This window comes from Ahaetulla prasina, chromosome 1 (assembly GCF_028640845.1).
Source record: "Ahaetulla prasina isolate Xishuangbanna chromosome 1, ASM2864084v1, whole genome shotgun sequence".
NCBI lineage: Eukaryota > Metazoa > Chordata > Lepidosauria > Squamata > Colubridae > Ahaetulla > Ahaetulla prasina.
In genome coordinates, this window is record NC_080539.1 from 286,449,297 (window position 1) to 286,470,478 (window position 21,182).

General features: G+C 41.9%; 1 protein-coding gene across 2 annotated transcripts in view; it reads left to right on the forward strand.

Moving 5' to 3' along the window:
- CAT (catalase) overlaps nt 1-21,182 on the forward strand; it is a 64,411-nt gene that overhangs the window by 36,752 nt on the left and 6,477 nt on the right. For both annotated transcript variants that reach the window (XM_058161635.1, XM_058161636.1), the window contains exons 2-8: nt 13,003-13,174; nt 16,180-16,290; nt 16,919-17,049; nt 18,058-18,162; nt 19,314-19,439; nt 19,881-20,072; nt 20,173-20,325. In XM_058161635.1, the coding sequence (XP_058017618.1) occupies nt 13,003-13,174; nt 16,180-16,290; nt 16,919-17,049; nt 18,058-18,162; nt 19,314-19,439; nt 19,881-20,072; nt 20,173-20,325 (990 nt within the window). The remainder of the gene's footprint in view (nt 1-13,002; nt 13,175-16,179; nt 16,291-16,918; nt 17,050-18,057; nt 18,163-19,313; nt 19,440-19,880; nt 20,073-20,172; nt 20,326-21,182) is intronic.

Genomic DNA, 21,182 nt, shown 5'->3' on the forward strand with positions numbered 1-21,182 from the left:
ATCGCTCAGATTCGGGAAGGGTTGGACACAGACTGGGTGGATCCGGACGGGGTGAGGGAGGCAGGTCTTGATGTTATTATCTGGGATGAGTTTGATCCTGTGATCCCTGAGGACATGGACAGGTTAATGGGGAGATTGAATGCGACCACATGTTTATTGGACCCGTGTCCCTCCTGGTTGGTATTGGCCACCCGGGAGGTGACACGAGGCTGGCTCCAGAAAATCGTGAACGCTTCTTTGATGGAGGGTGTTTTCCCTGCCGCCTTGAAAGAGGCGGTGGTGAGGCCCCTCCTCAAGAAGCCTTCCCTTGACCCAGCTAGTTTAGCAAATTATCGTCCGGTCTCCAACCTTCGCTTTTTGGCAAAGGTTGTCGAGAGTGTGGTTGCACGACAGTTGCCCCAGTACCTGGATGAAACTGTCTATCTTGATCCATTCCAGTCCGGTTTCCGGCCTGGTCACAGCACGGAAACAGCCTTGGTCGCGCTGGTTGATGATCTCTTGAGGGCTCGGGACAGAGGTTGTTCCTCTGTCTTGGTCCTATTAGATCTCTCAGCGGCTTTTGATACCATCGATCATGGTATCCTGCTGCGCCGACTCGAGGGACTTGGAGTGAGTGGCACTGTTCATCGGTGGTTCTCCTCCTACCTCTCCGACCGGTCGCAGACGGTGTTGACGGGGGGACAGAGATCGACCCCAAGGCGCCTCTTATGTGGGGTGCCGCAAGGGTCGGTTCTCTCGCCTCTTCTGTTCAACATCTATATGAAGCCGCTGGGTGAGATCATCCGTGGTCTTGGGGTGAGTTGTCATCTATACGCTGATGATACTCAGCTCTATATTTCCACCCCTAACCACCCCAACGAGGCTGTTGAAGTGATGTCCCAGTGCCTGGAGGCCGTACGGGTCTGGATGGGGAGGAACAGACTCAGACTCAATCCCACCAAGACCGAGTGGCTGTGGATGCCGGCGGCCCGGTACAGTCAGCTAATTCCATCACTGACCATTGGGGGCGAACTATTGGCCCCCACGGAAAGGGCTCGTAATCTGGGCGGCCTCCTGGGTGCACGGCTGGCTTTTGAAGAGCATAAGTTAGCCGTCACCAGGGAGCCTTTCATCAGGTTCGCCTGATACGCCAGTTACGCCTTTCTGGATCGGGCTTCCTTATGCACGGTCGCTCATGCCCTTGTTACATCCCGCCTGGACTACTGTAATGCTCTACATGGGGCTCCCCTTGAAGTGTGCCCGGAGACTCCAACTGGTCCAGAATGCGGCTGCGCGGGTGATAGAGGGAGCACCTTTTGGCTCCCATGTAACACCCCTCCTGCGTAACCTGCACTGGCTCCCAGTGGTCTTCCGGGTTCACTTTAAGGTACTTGTCATCACCATTAAAACGCCGCATGGCCTAGGGCCGGGATATTTACGGGACCGCCTACTGCCACCATTAGCCTCTCACCGACCAGTGCGCTCTCACAGAGAGGGACTCCTCCGGATACCGTCAGCTAAACAATGTCGGCTGGCGACCTCTAGGGGAGGGCCTTCTGTGGGGCCCCTACCCTCTGGAACGAGCTCCCTCTGGGGCTTCGTCAACTCCCCGATCTCAAGTCCTTCCGCCGCGAGCTGAAGACGTTGCTGTTTCGAAGAGCAGGACTAGCCTGAATGTAGTTTTTTAAATTGGGATTTTTAAAAAAGGGGTTTAAATGAGGTTTTAAATTTGTATTCAAAAGTCAGAGCATCAATTGAATTCAACTATCTATTCTTTAGCTGTTTTTAATCTATTATATGTTTTCTGTTGTTGTTGTTTTTTGTCTGTGAACCGCCCTGAGTCCTTCGGGAGAAGGGCGGTATACAAATATAATAAATAATAATAATAATAATAGTTATTTCATGCTTATGCTTATATATACTGTGTGACAAAATAAATAAATAAAATAAAATAAAATAATAAGTAAATCTTGCTTCCCCATTGATTTTGCTTGTCAGAAGGTTACAGAAGGTGATCACATGAGCTTGGAACACAACAACGATCATAAATATGAACCAGTTGGCAAGCATTGGAAGTTTGTTCACGTGATCACGGGGATACTGCAAAGATGGTAACTGTTAAAATGGTCCTAAGTCACATTTTTCAGTGTGTTGTAACTTTGATTACTAAATGAACTGTTATAAGTTGAGGACTACCTGTATAAGAGGGTGATATAGATGAAGATAGCCTGCCATATGCTGTTACAGCTGAATAGTTATGATCCCCAATTCAGATTTGGAATGTTACCTTAATCATGATGGATAGAAATTGAATATTTTATTATTTTCAATCTTTTTTGTTTTAAAACTCAGATTTTCTAATTAATACATTCTAAAATGAAATACATTAAAATTAATTTTACCAACAATATTGTACTTGGTGTAAAATATTTTAAAACAAATAAATTACTTCTTCTCATTTACTATTTAAATTATAGATTTAATTAAATACAGAAAGATAATGATATTGTATGCCACTTCAGTCACTAGAGTAACTCTAGGTGGCTTGTAGAAGAAGTTAAAAAAATTCACAGGGCAGGCATGACCATCACAGAAGACATGTCTCTTAAATCCCAACGTGACAGTGGGAACCTGGAATAGATGAATTGTCCAGAATTTGCTAATCAGATAGAAATACAGTATATCACAGAAGTAACTACTCCCTTTCACATTTTGTAAATATTTCAGTATATCTTTTTACGTGACAACACTGAAGAAATGACACTTGGCTACAATGTAAAGTAGTGAGTATACAGCTTGTATAACAGTGTAAATGTGCTGTCCCCTCACAATAACGCAACACACAGCCATTAATGTCTAAACTGCTGGCAACAAAAGTGAGTACACCCCAATATCCAAATGGGGCCCAAGTAACTGTTTTCACTCCCTGGTGTCATGTGACACATTAGTATTACAAGGCCTCAGGTGTGTTAAGTTTGGTGTTATCACTTTCACACTCATACTGGTTACTGGAAGTTCATCATGGCACCCCATGGCAATGAACTGCCTGAGGATCTGAAAAAACTTGCTCTATATAAATTCTTGCTCTATATAAAGATGGCCTAGGCCAGGGGTGTCCAAACTTGGTCCCTTTAAGACTTTTGGACTTCAACTCCCAGAGTCCCTCAGCCAGCAAAGTTGGCTGAGGAACTCTGGGAGTTGAAGTCCAAAAGTCTTAAAGGGACCAAGTTTGGACACCCCTGGCCTAGGCTATAAGAAGTTTGCCAAGACCCTGAAACTGAGCTGCAGCACGGTGGCCAAGACCATACAGCGGTTTAACAGGACAGGTTCCACTCAGAACAGGCCTCTCCATGGTCGACCAAAGAAGTTAGTGCCTGTGCTCAGCATCATCTCCAGAGGTTGGCTTCGGGAAATAGATGTATGAGTGCTGCCAGCATTGCTGCAGAGGTTGAAGGGGTGGTGGGGGGTCAGCCTATCAGAGCTCAGACCATACGCTGCATGCTGCATCAATTTGGTCTGCAGGGCTGTCATCCCAGAAGAAAGCCTCTTCTAAAGATGATGCACAAGAAAGCTTGCAAACGGTTTGCTGCAGACAAGCAGACTGAGGACATGGATTTCTAGGACCATGTCCTGTGGTCCAATGAGACCAAAATAAATTTATTTGGTTCAGATGGTGTCAAGCATGTGTGGCGGCAAACAGATGAGAAGTACAAAGACAAGTGTGTCTTGCCTACAGTCAAGTGTGGTGGGAATGTCATGGTCTGGGACTGCATGAGTGCTGCTGGCATTGGGGAGCTACAGTTCATTGAGGGAACCATGAATGCCAACATATACTGAAACATACTGAAGCAGAGCATGATCCCCTCCCTTTGGAGACTGGGCCTCAGGACACTATTCCAACAAGATAACGACCCCAAACACACCTCCAAAACAACCACTGCCTTGCTAAGGAAGCTGAGGGTAAAGGTGCTGGACTTGCAAGCATGTCTCCAGACCTAAACCCTATTGAGCATCTGTGGGCCATCCTGAAATTGAAGGTGGAGGTGCGCAAGGTCTCTTAACATCCACCAGCTCCATGACGTTATCATGGAGGAGTGGAAGAGGACTCCAATGGCAACCTGTGAAGCTCTGGTAAACTCTATGCCCAAGAGGGTTAAGACAGTGACCACACAAAATATTGACACTCTGGGCCCCATTTGGACATTATCACGTAGGGTTTACTCACTTCTGTTGCCAGCAGTTTAGACATTAATGGCTGTGTGGTGCATTATTTTGAGGGGACAGCACATTTACCCTGTTATACAAGCTGTATACTCACTACATTACATTGTAGCCAAGTGTCATTTCTTCAGTGTTGTCACATGAAAAGATATACTTAAATATTTACAAAATGTGAGGGGGGGTGCTCTCTTCTGTGATATATTGTATATTGAAATACCCAGAAAAAAACAATGGTAAACTGGGAGTATGAGATGATGAAGAGATAAAGAGATTTAGTGTTACCAGTTTATCTTCAAATATAAACATTAGTTAAGTGGTGTTGCACAAATGGCATTTATGATCAATCCTCAAAGTCCTGGCCATCCCAACATTCCTGCAGTCATATGATTGTGATCTGGACATATGGAAACCAGCTTACACTTATGATGATTGCAGCATCTGGCAGTTATGTTACCATTTGCAGCCTTCTCTGCTGGCTTCCCATAAGCAAAGTTAATGGTAGAGAAGATGGCTCCCATTCCTGCCACTTTTTCCTCTAAAACCCAAAGTTATGGACAACAAAATCCCAATAATTTGTACTCTGTAATGTGCCTTCCTTCCAAAGCCTGCTGACTTGGCCCAGCTGGGCTTGTTCTGTATTGCACTATGACAGACATAGGCACACCATTCCTGGATTGGCCAACCAACCAACTGTGCACTGTCCTGCACCCAGCAGCAGCCACCTCTGTTTAATTTAGTTATGAGATTCTATTTGCATATGGAAGAAATTGTAACTGGCTAAAGAAGTTACAAATATGATAAAATAAGAATTTGGTGTGCACAGATGTGGCTGGTTGCCCACAGCACAGGGCTTTTAAAAACTTACCAAAATACTGGTACTAAATGGGTGTGTAAAAAAAAAAAGAATAATGTGGGTTGATCTAATTAAAAAATATAATTCATCTCTATACCATCCCAGACTTTTTGCAACTTGTTGAATACTTTGGACATGTTCCCTAAATCAAATTCTGGCTTAATAAACCAACATACAGACATTCTGTATTCATAGGTTCCTCTCTAAATACTTTTTACAACTTTTGCATAAGTGAACAAAACAACTAAGAAACCCAGTGCTAATTTCTACAAAATATCCAAGATAAAGAATAATCTTGTTATTATTTTACTTCCTTTTTATTTTTGTGGTTACTGATATGTTAACAATTGTGTGTCCTTCTAGGATGATTTCACTGCAGATCCTTGCAGGAGAAAAATGAAAGATAAAACATTTATCAAGCAGTGTGGGAATATTCCTGTTCTGTACTGTCTGTTCTGAAACCTAGAATTGGATAAATGCATTGCACAAATGCATTAATGCAAAGTTAGTAAATAGGGTGTGGACAAAACTGATTTGGTTAGATTTGTTGTTGTATTCTATAAGTGTACTGCCTTTTCTTACAAGCACATAGCAAATCAAATTACTACTACATTAATATTTTTAAACAATTAAATTTGAAGGTAGTTAATTTGATTACTCTCTAGCAATTTATATGCTATAGTTATGTTCACCAATTTTTGCATTTAAAAAATTACAATTTAATAATAGGTCTTAAAGATTTCTGACATTGAATATGGCCCTGAAGGCTTGGAATTAATGGCTTTCTTATCCATGTAGCACAGTATTAAATAAAAGACAATTTATCAAAAGTTTTAGAAGTGTGAGAATATTTTTTGTTCTATGAAGTCTTGTGATGAAACTTCCCTGAAGCATGCAACTAGAATATGCATTAATACATTGTGATTCTCTTGCACATTTAGCTTGACACACCTTAATTTGCCACATTGCTACAATGTGAGATATATCAGCCACCTTCTTGGGCATTGGATAATTTTCTCACTTGGTCTTATATTCAAGCTCTCAACATTTTGAATGTTTCATAGAAGTAAATTATATTAGAAAACTACTTTTCAAAATGCAAGCAAAGATCAGAAAAACTTCTTTTCTTTGCTTTATTATTCATTATGCACTCAGAACTCTTGAGTGCAGTATATCTACCAACCTTTTATTATAAAACTATTTTTAAGAGTTGTTCTTATTATAAAGATTATGGATATATCCCCATGATTTTGCTCAATTTTAAATCTCGGAGAAGCATTTTTCTGCAAAAACAGATCTTGAAGGACTTTTAGTGTAATCTGATTTCAACATTTCTGCAGCTTTTTCACATGGTTGGTTATCTGTAACAAGAATTCTGCTTACATTGAACTTCTCTCCTCCCTGTGCTTCTGGCAGTCTGTGCTCAGGGGTTTTGGTTAATAAATAGATAGTAAATTGCTAAAGTTGCAGGTTGTCATCTCGGAGCCACTGACTGTAATCTTTGAGAACAGAAGTGCCTGAAGTTTGGAGAAAGAGCCAGTGTTATCCTAATATTATAAAAACAGAAGAAAAGTGACTCCAGAAAACTACAGATCAGTCAACTTGGATATCTGGGAAAATACACAAGAAGTCAAGAGATCTCAGAAAGACTACTTTTTTACATAATCACAACCACAACATAATATTTCTCGGTAAATTCTGACCAAGTTTCCCATTTTATTGGAAATAGTAAACTTTAGTCAAATGATCCTGAGAAATGTTTAAAAACTATGTGCATGGCATTTGTTCCTGAAATGCACAAATGATAAGAATAAGAACAAGCTGTGAAAAACTGCCCCAGACAATGATTACACTGTTCCATGACACTAGGCAAAGTGTGAATTTAATGACACAAGACAAGGCAACATTAATAAATTGTTTTGCACTGCTTTTGTCCTTCCTAAAATTCAAAATCCTTAGAGAGAGAAAAAAAGACCCTAATTATATAAGGAGAATAAACCTGTGTTACTCACATGAGTCTTGTTAAAGAATTATCAGTGCCTTAGGACAATTGGATACAAACAGTTGAGCTTTAGTAGTCAGATCCATCACTGCATTCGGTCTAGAAAGACAATATCAAGCAGTGTGGATGCTTCAAAACAATTCACACTTGTTATTGAGTAGTGCAGTGGACTCTATATTACCTGAACTGCAACATTTGAAAGGGATTACAGCAGGGGTGTCCAAACTACGGCCCGCGGGCCAACTGCGGCCCGCGGGTCAGTTTTTATTGGCCCGCAGCAAATTCTCGGTGGACAGTGGGGTGCGGCCCCCGTCCTGGCCCCCAAGGAAGCCGCCGCTCACCCGGTTGCAGATGCGGGGAGGCTCCGCTGAGGCTACCCCTGCCCACCCGGGGCTGCGGGCCGGCCATTCAGCCACTGGGCTGTAGGGGGCGCCCGGGACGCCCAGGGCTCCAGCCCGGCCCACCAGACAGAGGAGGAGGCGAGCGGGCGGCAGAGCTTCCGGCGCTGCTCCAGGCGCCCTCGGCTCGCGGCGCCGCGCAGGTAGGCTCTCCGGGCGGGTCGGCAGAGCAGGGCTGGACGGGCAGGGGAGCGGAGCGGAGGAGGATGGGAGGTTGAGCTGCTGAGTGGGCCCGCTGCGGGCTGCCGAGGTCCCGGCGGAACGGGACGCTTCTGCTCCCCGGAGAACCTCTGGGTGGGGCATACCAGGCATTCCCACCAACTGAGCTGCATCGCTGGGGGAGGCGGTGGCTGGAGAGGACAACCCGCCGCTGCCCCCACCCAGAGGTTCTCCGGGAGCAGAAGCGTCCCGTTCCGCTGACCTCGGCAGCCCCGGCAGCGGGGCCCACTCAGCAGCTCAACCCTCCCATCCTCCTCCGCTCCGCTCCCCCGCCCGTCCAGCCCTGCTCTGCCGACCCGCTCGGAGAGCCTACCTGCGCGGCGCCGCGAGCCGAGGGCGCCCGGAGCAGCGCCGGAAGCTCTGCCGCCCGCCCGCCTCCTCCTCTGTCTGGTGGGCGGCGAAGGCGGGTTGTCCCTCTCCAGCCACCGCCTCCCCCCCCTCCCCCAGCGATGCAGCTCAGTTGGTGGGAATGCCTGGTAAGGGGGGGGCGCAGCTCAGTTGGGGCCTTGTCCGGGAAGCTGAGTGACCAAGGAGGCTCTGGGAGAGAGCCGAAGAGACCTACCCCACCCCACCCCGCCCCAGCTGGGGAAGATGGCAACGCCGCCGCTCGCCCGGTTGCAGATGCGGGGAGGCTCCGCTGAGGCGACCCCCGCCCACCCGGGGCTGCGGGCCGGCCATTCCGCCACTGGGCTGTAGGGGACGCCCGGGACGCCCACGGCTCCAGCCCGGCCCACCAGACAGAGGAGGAGGCGGGCGGGCGGCAGAGCTTCCGGCGCTGCTCCGGGCGCCCTCGGCTCGCGGCGCCGCGCAGGTAGGCTCTCCGGGCGGGTCGGCAGAGCAGGGCTGGACGGGCGGGGGAGCGGAGCGGAGGAGGATGGGAGGGGTGAGCTGCTGAGTGGGCCCCGCTGCCGGGGCTGCCGAGGGTCCCGGCGGGAACGGGACGCTTCTGCTCCCCGGAGAACCTCTGGGTGGGGGGCGGCGAAGGCGGGTTGTCCCTCTCCAGCCACCGCCTCCCCCCCCCCGGCGATGCAGCTCAGTTGGTGGGAATCCCTCGACGCCTGGTGAGGGGGGCGCAGCTCAGTTGGGGCCTTGTCCGGGAAGCTGAGTGACCAAGGAGGCTCTGGGAGAGAGCCGAAGAGACCCACCACCCACCCCAGCGGTGTTGCCACAGCTGGGGAAGATGGCAACATCCTGGGATGCCGGGATGCCCAAGGGGATGAAGCCCTTCCTCAAAGAGTCTTTTGGGCCCAAGGCAGCTTGGCCGGCTGGTGGCCCCTGTGCCCCATGGGGCATTGCCAGGTCGTTCCTCCAATGGGCCAAAGCCTCCTGGCTGACCCACAAGGCCCTCGGAGGGGGAGAACAGCCGGCCTTCCTAGCACAGCGCTGCCTCTTCCCAAAAGGGAAGTTTGTTTGTTTGTTTGCCTTTGAAGGTGTCTCTCACCCGCTTGGCTTGTTTCTGTTTCATTTTGTCTGCCTCTGAGAAGGACTGGCTGGCTGCAAAACTCTTGTGGCTTGAGGCTATTGTGCACTCTGTACATGGGCCCCAGCTGCCCTCGAGCAGCTTCAAAGCCCTTTGGGGCTCTGCTCCCAAACCTGTGCCCAAACCGAGGGACCCTTGGGGCTTCTTTGCATGCTGCAGGATCTCCCAGTGTGACAGTTTTGCACCCTGCAGACTGATAGAAAGCAGCTGGGACTCTGGCGGAAAAGAAGAAGACCGCATCGAGAAACAGGTGAGGCGGCGAGGGCCGAACAGCGTTGGTGGGGGAAGTGTGCAGAATGTCTCCAGACAAAACTATATTGCACTTTTGACCAGTCCTCACACTTATGACTGGTCATCGTTTATGCCTGTTGCAGCATTTTGTGCATAGGGACTACTCAGAGGGCTGGAAAAATTATTTTTGACCTGTCCTCACACTTTTGACTGGTCCTCACACCTACAACTATCTTTACATTTTGCACCCTATCTTGTAACCGTGGTGAAGAGAAGCAGTTGTGAAATGAGTGATATGGTTGTTAAAAATGCTGCAATGGGCATAAATGTGAGGATGGTCATAAGTGTGAGGACTGGTCAAAAATTACTTTTTTTAGCCCTCTGAGTAGTTTCTATGCCCATAGCCACATCCACTCAGTCACATGAGCAGTTAGCCACGCCCACCAGTCACATGACCACCAAGCCACACCCCAAAATAAGCCACGCCCATTCCCCCCCCCCCTGTGGCCCGGGCCTTTGCTTATTTTTCTGTATTTGGCCCTCACTCAAAAAAGTTTGGACACCCCTGGATTACAGGATGACGGAATTGGTGAATTATCTCCTGATTGATTTTTGTCAATGGACAAGGAACTAAAGAAGAACAGTAGCATAAACTTGTCCAAATACCATCTTTGCATTGCTATGTATTCCTTTCACAATTTTTTTTATCTCCAACTGAAATAGTAACATTGAGTAACTTGTTCATAGAATCTAGAAATCTTTTTGTTCAGTTATTTTATTAACGCCAACAAATCCTCAGATTATTGTTACTAAAGAAAAATATCACTTCAACTTTTTTCTCTCTATGCTCTCCATTAAATATATATATATATATTACTGTAGTTTCTCCTTTAAAATTACCCAGAATGCTTTATCCATGTTGTTTCTAAATAGGATAATTTTTTAAATTAATTTACTCAGGTGAAAAAGTAGGTTTCAGTTTGTTAGCAATTCCTGTGGAATTTCATTGTGCATAATCCCTTATCTTTCTTATCTTCATTTTTGAGTGGGATGCATTGGACTTTCCTGTTTAATAACTGGATGATTTGAATACCTAGATAAATCGGTACTTGCTAAATGCAACCCTAGTCAATCATGAATTATGAAGGATGTGTGAACCTTCAAAGATATGAAACCAAGTGCAGAATTCCTATTTGCAATTCCCCAATGATGTTTCTTTAAGGCAAGAGTGAAGCCTAAGTTGAAATTGTGTCTTCACTTGAGTGACATGCTGAGGGCACATTCAAAAACATACCATATTTTTTGGAGTATAAGACGCACCTTTTCCCCCAAAAAAGAGGGTGAAAATCTGGGTGCGTCTTATACTCTGAATGTAGCCCCACCCAGCTTCTCAAACAGAGGTTTCAGAGGCTGAAAGACACTTCAGAAAAGAAGCCCCCAAACAGCTTCAGAAAAGAAGCTCCCAAACAGAGCTTCAGAGGCTTTTTTTCTGAAGTTCTGTTTTGGAGGCTTTCAGAGGCAGAAAAATGTTTTTTCTGAAACTGAGTTTCAAAGACAGAAAAAAAAAGCAAAAAAAAAAAAAAAGCAAGGCACAGAGCTCACAACCAAGGAATCTGTAGCTACCTCTGGGAACAGCTGATTGGGGGTATTTAAGGAGGCCAATCCACCTGCCAATCAGCTTTTTTCTTATTTTCCTCCCCAAAAACTAAGGTGTGTCTTATACTCCGGTCATTTTATACTCCGAAAAAATACGGTAATATATGAGACCACCCAAAAAGGTAATTTAATGACTTATTTACTAGTACAGCAGAGTCATGAGATTTGTCAAGAGTTTGTGCATGAATATTTCTTGTTTTCTGAGAACTGGTGATGAAACATCCTGAAACATGCAACTGGATATATATAGTGCATTAATCCATGCAACCCACAGTGATTCTCTGTATACCTGTCGATTGACTTACCTTAATTTATCATGTTGCTGCATGTAACAGAAATGACGTTAATCCATCTCTAGTCCTATAAATAAACTTCCAGCCATTTGAATGTTTCACAAACCTCTTTAAAAATAGCGAAGACTTCTTTTCAAAGCATGTGAAAAGATTAGGAAAATTCAGCTCCCACCCTACTGATTTTTTTTTTTTTGCATGCATGCATGTCTCAAGTCATATGCTGCTCTATCAATTGTGTTCTAGCTAATTCAAAGGTCTTTTGAGTGCAGCATTTCTTTTGAGATGAGTGATAGCAATGTGCAATACTTTTCCTCCAAAGCAGGAAAAGTTACTCAAGAAAGTACGTGACCACAGGAAACATTGTAGAGGTGACCACAAGATGCAACCCTCTGTCGTTGCTGTACTCCCATGTCCTTTCAACTTCCTTAAGGTGAAACACATATATTCCTGAACCTGCAAACGCCTATGCAAGCAAGAATTTATGCGGTTCCACTGTGGGGCTGCCAATGATAGAGCAAGATGTCATTGTTGGATCTGAAGTACTGTTACTGTCTTTGGATACAGATACCGAACATTACAAAGGTGTATACGTAGGAAATGTAGTTTCCTAAATCCTAGTGACATGGACATCTAATACCCTTGAACTGAAGTCCTTTATTATAATACATCTATGAAAAGAGTCGTCATTCTAAGAATTGTGGTTATATTCATTTGCTGACTCAGAGAAAAATCTATCAAGCGGGAAACCTCTTTGGTGTCCGCATTTTTTGTTGTTGTTGTTGTTAGTTGTGAAGTCATGTCCAACCCATCGTGACCTCATGGATAACGTTCCTCCAGGCCTTCCCGTCCTCTACCATCCTCTGGAGTCCATTTAAGCTCATGCCTACTGCTTCAATGACTCTACGGAGCCACCTTGTTCTCTGTCGTCCCTTTCTTCTTTTGCCTTCAATCTTTCCCAGCATTAGGCTTTTCTCCAGTGAGTCCTTCCTTCTCATTAGGTGGCCAAAGTGGTGTCCGCTTAGCTTCTTTTAAAGAATAGCCTCTTTTTGGTGTCGTACCTGTCTTTGAGAACATCATCTCCTCTTGGAATTATATTTGTCCAAACTTTTCTGGCCATTTGCAAAGCACAAATCCTGGCTTTGCTATTGAACCTGGACCCTGACACAGCTTAGGTGAGTCTGCTAAATGGCTTGTGTGAGCTATTGTATGAATATTCTCGGCTGCTATTTTTTTTACTATTTTTAACTCTGGTTGTTTATATTCTTTTTTCTGTTTTAATTGTGAGCCACCCAGAGTCATGCATATAAGACCGATGGCCTATACATTTGTTAAACATATAAATAGGTTTGGTCTCGTCTCTCTTACAGAACTAGCCCTAATAACAATTTGCCTTACTTTTTAATATTTCAATCTGGAAATTTATGTAACCGGGAGAATGTTTTTAAATGTTGCACTTTTCTTCCTTTGGTGTGGTGTTATTTGGAATTTATTTATTACTCTTTATTCATATTATGAAATATTAAAGTCTAAGATAAACATTTTCCTGTAGGTTTAGGGAGCAAATTTCATCAGATGTCTGTTAAATTAATCTCTGATTGCTTTCAAGTTACCATTAAAAATTTTTTTGGATGGTTTTATTGTTATAACTCTTATTTTTGCTTTGAACCTAGGAAGCCGATTCCTTAACCACAGGAGCCGGAATCCCAATAGGAGACAAGCTGAATGTCCTGACTGTTGGTCCAAGAGGCCCACTCCTGGTTCAGGATGTGGTTTTCACTGATGAGATGGCACACTTTGACCGAGAAAGGATTCCTGAGAGAGTTGTCCATGCCAAAGGAGCTGGTTAGTTTTTGAATTTGCAGTATCTTTCTTTTTAGCCTTGTTAATGGGATAATGTTACAGTGTCCCTTACAGCAGTTCCCAACCTTTCCACCTTGGCAGCACGGTTTTGGGGGACATTCAGTGGTAGGTGTATGCACGTGCACAAAGCTCCATTGGTGTGAACAGTGGGCGTGCATGCCCTTTATTTGCACGAATGAAGCTTTGCACGTGAGCAGAGCGCGCTTGTGCTTACACATGAAGCTCCACTTTTGTGAAAATGGGCACTTCTGCTTGTACATGAAGCTTCACTTGCGTGAATGGAGGGTGCTTGAGCTCACACATGAGTGGAGAGTACTCATGCATGGAGCTCTATTTGTGCATGAGCACAAGCAGTTCCACTCCAGTGCCCCCCACTCGAACGAGTGGAGTTTTGCACGCAAGTATAAAGGGCTACCGCTCCTTATATTTGCGCATGTATGCTTGTCCATCACCTTAGATTTGCGCATGCATGCTTGCCCATCATTCACGTACCCTATTTCAAACAGGCCGCAGCCCGGGAGTTGGGGACTCCCACCTTATAGAATGTAGGTATGTTTTTGTGATTGACAACACTGAAACTTTATCTTGTATATGTTAATCATTCAATCATTCTATTTTTATTCTGTGATGCTGATAAAATATTCTGAGGGGTAGCCAATGATAGTCCTTAGAGCAATATAGATTTGTGCTGCTGATTTCTTCATTAGGAACTTGAATTATCTGTAAGCTATCCACTTGTGGGACATTTGAAGTTGTTACATTTTGTCTTGTTTTTATTTACCTTTGCTGAATTTATTTAGCTAATTGATTCAAGTAAATAACACTTTTTTCTTTAAAAAACTGAAGCTTTAAAATTGTGCTTAATTACTCTTTTGCATGGCTCTTAGATTTGTAAACAGAAGTAACCAGGAAATATTAGAATCAGATTAACATTCTTTTAAGATTTGAGAAATAGTTCTTTTTTATAACTTTTTTCACTTTGTTCTATAATAGTGCATTCTTTTCTAAATATACTCTACTGAATCCTTGCTTAATTCTGCTATGTTTACCAAGCACTTATAAATATAATTTACTTGTCAACTTTTAATTGACTCATAACATTTTTTGCAGAATTTTTAAATGAACATCCAGAAATAAATATTCTCTAGAGAAAAATTACTTTTCATTTATTACTCCAGAAACACTTTTAGGATTCAGAGCTTCTTATTGATGTAGCCATAGTTTCACTATCATGTTTTAATGTTTCATTTAGCGTTTTTTTCTTACATTTAATGCACCTTTTCTACATAGGTAAAGGTAAAGGTTCCCCTCGCACATACATGCTAGTCGTTGCCGACACTAGGGGGCGGTGCTCATACAAATCTAATAATGATAAGCTACATGGAGAAATATTCAGAAAATACCATTACTCAATCTGGAAAGTCCATTTATGTGTAATGGCTCAGAGTCAAATAATTGGTATGCTTGATATAAATTTGAGCCTTGCTTGGCTGTGGCTATTTCAGCTCTCAAAGGTGTCGGAGTTTTGGTAAAGAATGAGCCATCCAAATTGAATGACTTTTTAAGAATAGGGACAAGAAAGCAGAGTTGTAATCAGAGGTGGGTTTCAGCAGATTCTGACCAGTTCTGAAGAACCAGTAGCGGAAATTTTGAGTAGTTCGGAGAACCGGTATAAAAATTCTGACTGACCTTGCCCCCATCTATTCTCTGCCTGCCAAGTCCCAGCTGATTGGGAGGAAATGGGGATTTTGTAGTATCCTTCTCCTAGAGTGGGGAGGTAATGGAGATTTTTCAGTATCCTTCCCCTGTCATGCCCACCAAGCCACATGCACAGAACCGGTAGTAAAAAAATTAGAAACACACCATTGGTTGTATTGTTAAACTGCTATATGATCATCAGTCCATATTGGATATGAAGAATAAAAACAGCCTTATTTTAAATGTTGGAAAAACTAAACAGATTGTTGATGATTTCAGAAAAGGCAGGCACAGTCACACATCTCTGAGTATTAAGTTAGCAGCATTAAGTTTCTGGGTGTGCAGCTAAGAAGTAGGCTGGCTTGGTTGTTCACAGTGAGACACTGGTGAAGCGGACACAGCAGCACCTGCATTTTCTGTGTCACATGAGAGTAGTTCATCTTCCTTCCCCTGTTCTTACCACGTTCTGTAGAGGGATGATTGACAGTATCCTGTCATACTGCATTACAGTCTGATTTGAAGCATTATTACTTCGGACAGGAAGGCAGTGCAGAGACTGGTGAGGATAGCAGAGAAAGATTATTGGCAGTTCACTTCCGCCTATCCAGGACATAGCATATAAGCAATTATTGACCAGGGTCCGCAGTATTGTCTGGGACACTAAACATCCTGTTGGTATCTGAAGTAGAACATCCAGATTCAGTCACAGTTTCTTTCCATATAGTATCAACCTTGTAAACATTCAAGCTTCCTCTTTCCGTTATGAATTCAAGATGGACAGTGATGTATGTATGTATGTGATTGGGTGTAAATATATGTGTGTGTGTGTGTGTGTGTGTGTGTGTGTGTGTGTACACTTTTGAGAGCAGGCAACAGAATTTCATTTTTAATGTGTGCCGGTGTGCCCACAGTAAAAAATGACAATAAAGGTTTGTCTGTCTTGTCTTGTCTTGTCAGTCTGTCTATATATCAGAAAGAAAAATCAATGAAAGTTGATTGATTGATTCAATTTATATGTTGTCCATTCACTGTTCAAAGTTGATGCCTTCCTTTTTGCTAGCAAAATCCTTTGTTGAATCAATTTTTATTAAAAGGAGCTATTATATTTATAGTAACCATCAGCATTTCAAAAAAGAAAAATAGCATAAAATGTGTACTTACAAGCTGCTGATAATAATGAAAACATTATCTTCTGCCTCATCTATCATAACTGATACTCTTTGCAAATCTATGAACTTTGGAACGATATTTTTAAAATTGTAATAAACTAACCCCTTTCAATTTTTCAGGAGCATTTGGCTATTTTGAAGTGACTCATGATATCACCAAATTCTGCAAAGCAAAGGTATTTGAGCACATAGGCAAAAGAACTCCAATGGCTATTCGATTTTCAACTGTTGGTAAGGATCTTGCAGATTTTCAGTGTACCTTATTTATTTACTTTATATGTAAAAGGGTTTTATTGAATATATGTGCTTATTTATATATCAATTCAATATTTTAATCTATTTTAATGGATTTTTATGTGCTGTTTTTAATTGACACTGGGCAGTAAGTCATTTAATAAATAACACCTTTAATATGAAATGTTGATTCCTTATATTTTCCTAATTTTTAGTAGAATATTAGGATTAATAGCTGTGTATTCTTGAACAGGTTTTATGAATAGCAGAAACATAGGCATGTTTATTGCTGCATGCATTTGAAAAAGAGTAATGACATATGGATAGTTCTTGGCTTATGACCACAATTGGTACCAGAAATAATTCAGCACATTATTTAAATTTAAAAGATAATCTTCAAGTACTTTTTCCATTTTCCTAAGTCATCTCATCCAAATCTTCTGCTATCCCTCTGAAATTTAAATTACTGCTGTGCAATTCTGTTTCTGTATTTATCTTTTAAATGTCAACCATATGGATTATAGATTCCACAGTAAGTAAATGCATAGACAAAGTTGGTCAAGGCATTAGATTAGGTGCATAGGATTTAATCACGGGGATTTTTATTTTTTTATTTTTTATTCAGCTGGAGAAGCAGGCTCAGCTGACACAGTGCGTGATCCCCGAGGCTTTGCAATGAAATTCTACGGTGAAGATGGAAATTGGGATCTTGTAGGGAACAACACTCCCATCTTCTTCATTAGAGATGCAATGCTGGTAAATTGGAACAGATGTGCTCTTAATCAGGTTTCTGTCAAAGGCCTTGGAGCATATAAAATGTGGCCATTGTTTTGGAATCTGCCATTATAGTTCCTTCTGGACACCTATAGCTGTTTGATGGCATATTGTAAACGCCTACAGTTTTTTATGGCAGTGGGCATAAATCCGTCAGTCAATAAACCTTATAAAAAGGGCTGCATTATGGTCACTGGTGAGACTAAACTAGGATTCCCAGTTTGAGATGGGAAAGAAATCTTTATTTCAGAATGAAACCTATAAGTTTGGGTGTTTTCTGTCTCAAAATAGGATAAAATTGTTCCATAGATTTGTAGCAATAATGGTGATAGGAAGTTCCACATGTTGTAAGGGAAAGGGATCCAGATTCTAATTTGCCTATCTTGAATATGCAAGTTAAAATGAGAGGAAATGTATGGCAGTACAGGTAGACCTCGACCTACGACCACAATTAAGCTCAAAATTTATGTTGCTAAGTGAAACAGTTGTTAAATGTGTTTTGCCCCATTTTGTATTTTGCCCCTTTCTTGTCATAGTTGTTAAGTGAATCACTGCAATAATTAAGTTAGTAAAATGGTTGTTAAGTGAATCTGGCTTCCCCATTGACCTTGCTTGTCAGAAGGTCGCAAATATGACCAGGGGACACTGTAACTGACATAAAATATGAGTCAGTTGCCAAGCATCTGAATTTTTATGTTCATTTTCAATGATATATTCACAAGAGTTCTCCTACTAAAATGAGTAACTGAAAGTAGAAGTAAGGAAGCAGAAGCAATGTGCCAGTCTTCTTCATTACTGTCTTAATGATTGTACACAAAAATTTGTTCATTTTATTTTCATCCTGATAATTTAGTATTTAGCACAATAAATTCAAACAGAATTTTTATGATTCATAAATGCCTATTTTTAAAGCAAGCAGGAAATCTGCAGTAGATTTAACTCTAATGCAAATGTATAACATTTTAATCCTTTATTTTTGTACTCTGTTAGTTTCCATCTTTTATTCATAGTCAAAAGAGAAATCCACAAACACATCTGAAAGATGCAGACATGGTATGGGATTTCTGGAGTCTTCGCCCTGAATCTTTGCACCAGGTAAGTTTTTACCTCCTTTTAATTACTTTTAGTCTGTTTCTTTTAGACCCTGTGTCCTTCATCTTTAGTTCAGAGGAAATGGCAAAGATCAAAGATATAAATTAAAAACTTGATTATTGTTAGGCTGCTACATAAAATCACATATCTTATTGTAGAAAAAGTTGTCAAGAAAGAAGAAAATTGGGTTGAGTTTCTATGGCATCTTTATTTTCTTAGATATTTTTTAGGTTTTTTTAATATAAAAGCCAAAATAGTCAAAGCTGCTCTTAGCCCTTTCTTGTTCCACTTTTCCAAACATGAAGGGAAAGAAAGAAAAATAGGAAAATGCCTAGAATTGCTTGAAATTCATTTGTCTGTCTTTGCTAGTAAGACAATATATATATTTTGTCTCTCATATATATATTCTTAAGAAGGGTTTTTTTGGGAAGTGGTTTGCCATTGCCTTTTTCGTAGGGCTGAGAGAGATTGACTGGCCCAAGATCATCCAGTTGGCTTTGTGTCTAAGGCAGGTCTAGAACTCAAGTTCTCCTGATTTGTAGCCCGGTGACTTAATCACTATCCCACACTGCCTTCTCTATGTAACTTTTACTTAACAGAGTATGTGATTGTTTCTTCCCTTAATATGTTGCTAACCGACACAGACAGCGTTTTTCCTCTGAATATGCTGGAAGAAAGAAAGGCATTCTCCAGAAGGAGTGTAGTTCTTGTTTCTCGAATGAATGTCATGAAACTGCCATATGACATTCTAGATATTTGGGTAGGGCTCGATGGGAATATGCCTGAAGTATAAAATATAGCTGGAATATACCTTTCTGCCAGGGGTGAAATGTAAAATTTGTTACTACCGGTACTGTGGGCGTGGCTTGGGTGGTAATGTGACTGGGTGAGTATGGCCAATTTGTTGTTTTTTTTACTTTTAAAAGCATTTTTTCTACAACCTCTTCTGCCAAAGAGGTTCAGCTGGGCGTGGGGGGGGGGCAGGGATTTTTGCTACTGATTCTCTGAACCACCCGCCACCATCGCCACCTGATCAGGTGATCCAGTCTGAAACGGGAGCATTTCACCCCTGCTTTCTGTGGAAAGAGACAGTTGTTCAATAGCCTCTGTGTTCTTATTAAAGATGGCTATATACACTGTTTTGGCTCATGTAGGTATCATTCCTGTTCAGCGATCGTGGCATTCCAGATGGGCACCGTCACATGAATGGCTATGGGTCACATACTTTTAAGCTAGTCAATGCTTACGGCAATGCAGTGTACTGCAAATTTCATGCAAAGGTAATTATGGTCTATTGTTATCATCTCCTGCTCAATGTTGAGCCATCAAAAGTCTGTCCCTGACTGTGCCTAATGATTCCATGTATCTTTGACCTTGCTTTTAATTGCTAGGCAAAGCCACTTGCACTCATACCAGTTCCTATTTCTAAATAATAATATTATTTTTAGCAACAGGCTTACGTCTCCCTTTGTATATGGAAAATTTTCTCTTCCACCCATAATAATGTCTACATGCAATTTTACGATACATCTTTGGACCTAGGTTTGTTTCTTGTATAGCACTGCTGCTTTATAAACATTATCTTACAGTAGATTTTTAAACTGGTCTATTTTAATGCAGATTACTAGGTTAGGGTTAAGAATAAGATTAACTATTTCTACATTAATAATTTTAGATAGCAAGTTACTAATTAACATTCTGATTGCTTTTCAATATTTTAGACTGATCAAGGAATTAAAAACATTTGTGTTAATGACGCAGAAAGGCTGGCTTCTGAAGATCCGGATTATGGCCTGCGTGATCTTTACAATGCAATTGCTAATGGAAACTTCCCCTCTTGGACTTTCTATATTCAAGTTATGACATTTGAACAAGCTGAGAAGTTTCCATTTAATCCTTTTGATGTAACAAAGGTGAGTATATTTTTGTGACCTTTTCTCCAGCATACAGTATATCTTGCATGTCCAAGCTGAATGTAGTAAAAAAAAAATATATCCCTGTTATATTTTCCAGGTTTGGCCTCACAAAGATTATCCTCTCATTCCTGTGGGAAAAATTGTCTTAAACCGAAATCCTGTCAATTATTTTGCTGAAGTGGAACAATTGGCCTTTGACCCAAGCAACATGCCTCCAGGAATTGAACCTAGTCCTGATAAAATGTTACAGGTAACTGGAATAGATTTTTTCCCTATTCATTGCATTGTGAAACTACGCAACTCAGTCTCTCAATCAGATAACTTTTGCAATAATAAAAACATGTTAACCTCAGTCTGTTTGGTATTAGAATTTTTTTCTTTGTCCCATTCTTTTCAATTTTTTGGTGTGTTGAGTTTTTTGTTCCCACCTCTGAATATTAAAACAATGGGTAAAAAGAACACCATTCATTATTTGCGTCTTAAGCTCTGGCAGAGGTTGACACAAGGAAGTTGTTTGGTCAGGATAAGACTCTCATTCTAGATATATTTAATTAACAAAAAGTGTAGATAGCACTAGCAATAGCACTTATATACTGCTCCATAGTGTTTACAATACACTCTGAGTGGTTTACAAAATCAACCTATTGCTCTTAACAGTCTGGGTCCTCCTTTTATTGTCTTTGGAAGGATGGAAGGCTTGATCCTGTCAAGATTAAACTTCAGGCGGTGGGCAGCTAGCTTGCAATACTGCATTCTAACCAGTGCGCTGCCAGGGCTCATAAGATTTTTTTTTTTTTGTTTAATTACTTTGTTTCAATGTATGTATTTATATATGTATGTATGTATGTATATGATATGTGAAACCATTGAAAATGTCCTGTGAAAGCTGGACTTAAGTGAGCAGAGGTGATTTTTTCACTGCTTCAGTCTCAGGGTCTCTGGGCTTGTCAGGTTATAAAGTACTTAAAAAAAGAGTTGGAGGGGCATTGATGAAAGCATCAAAAACATCCTTATAATTGTTTTATAGTTCTTTCTGCTATATTGAAGAGATCTGATTCTACAGGTTTGCTTCTGGGCTATGTTTTTGGGTCCTTTGAAATCAAGACT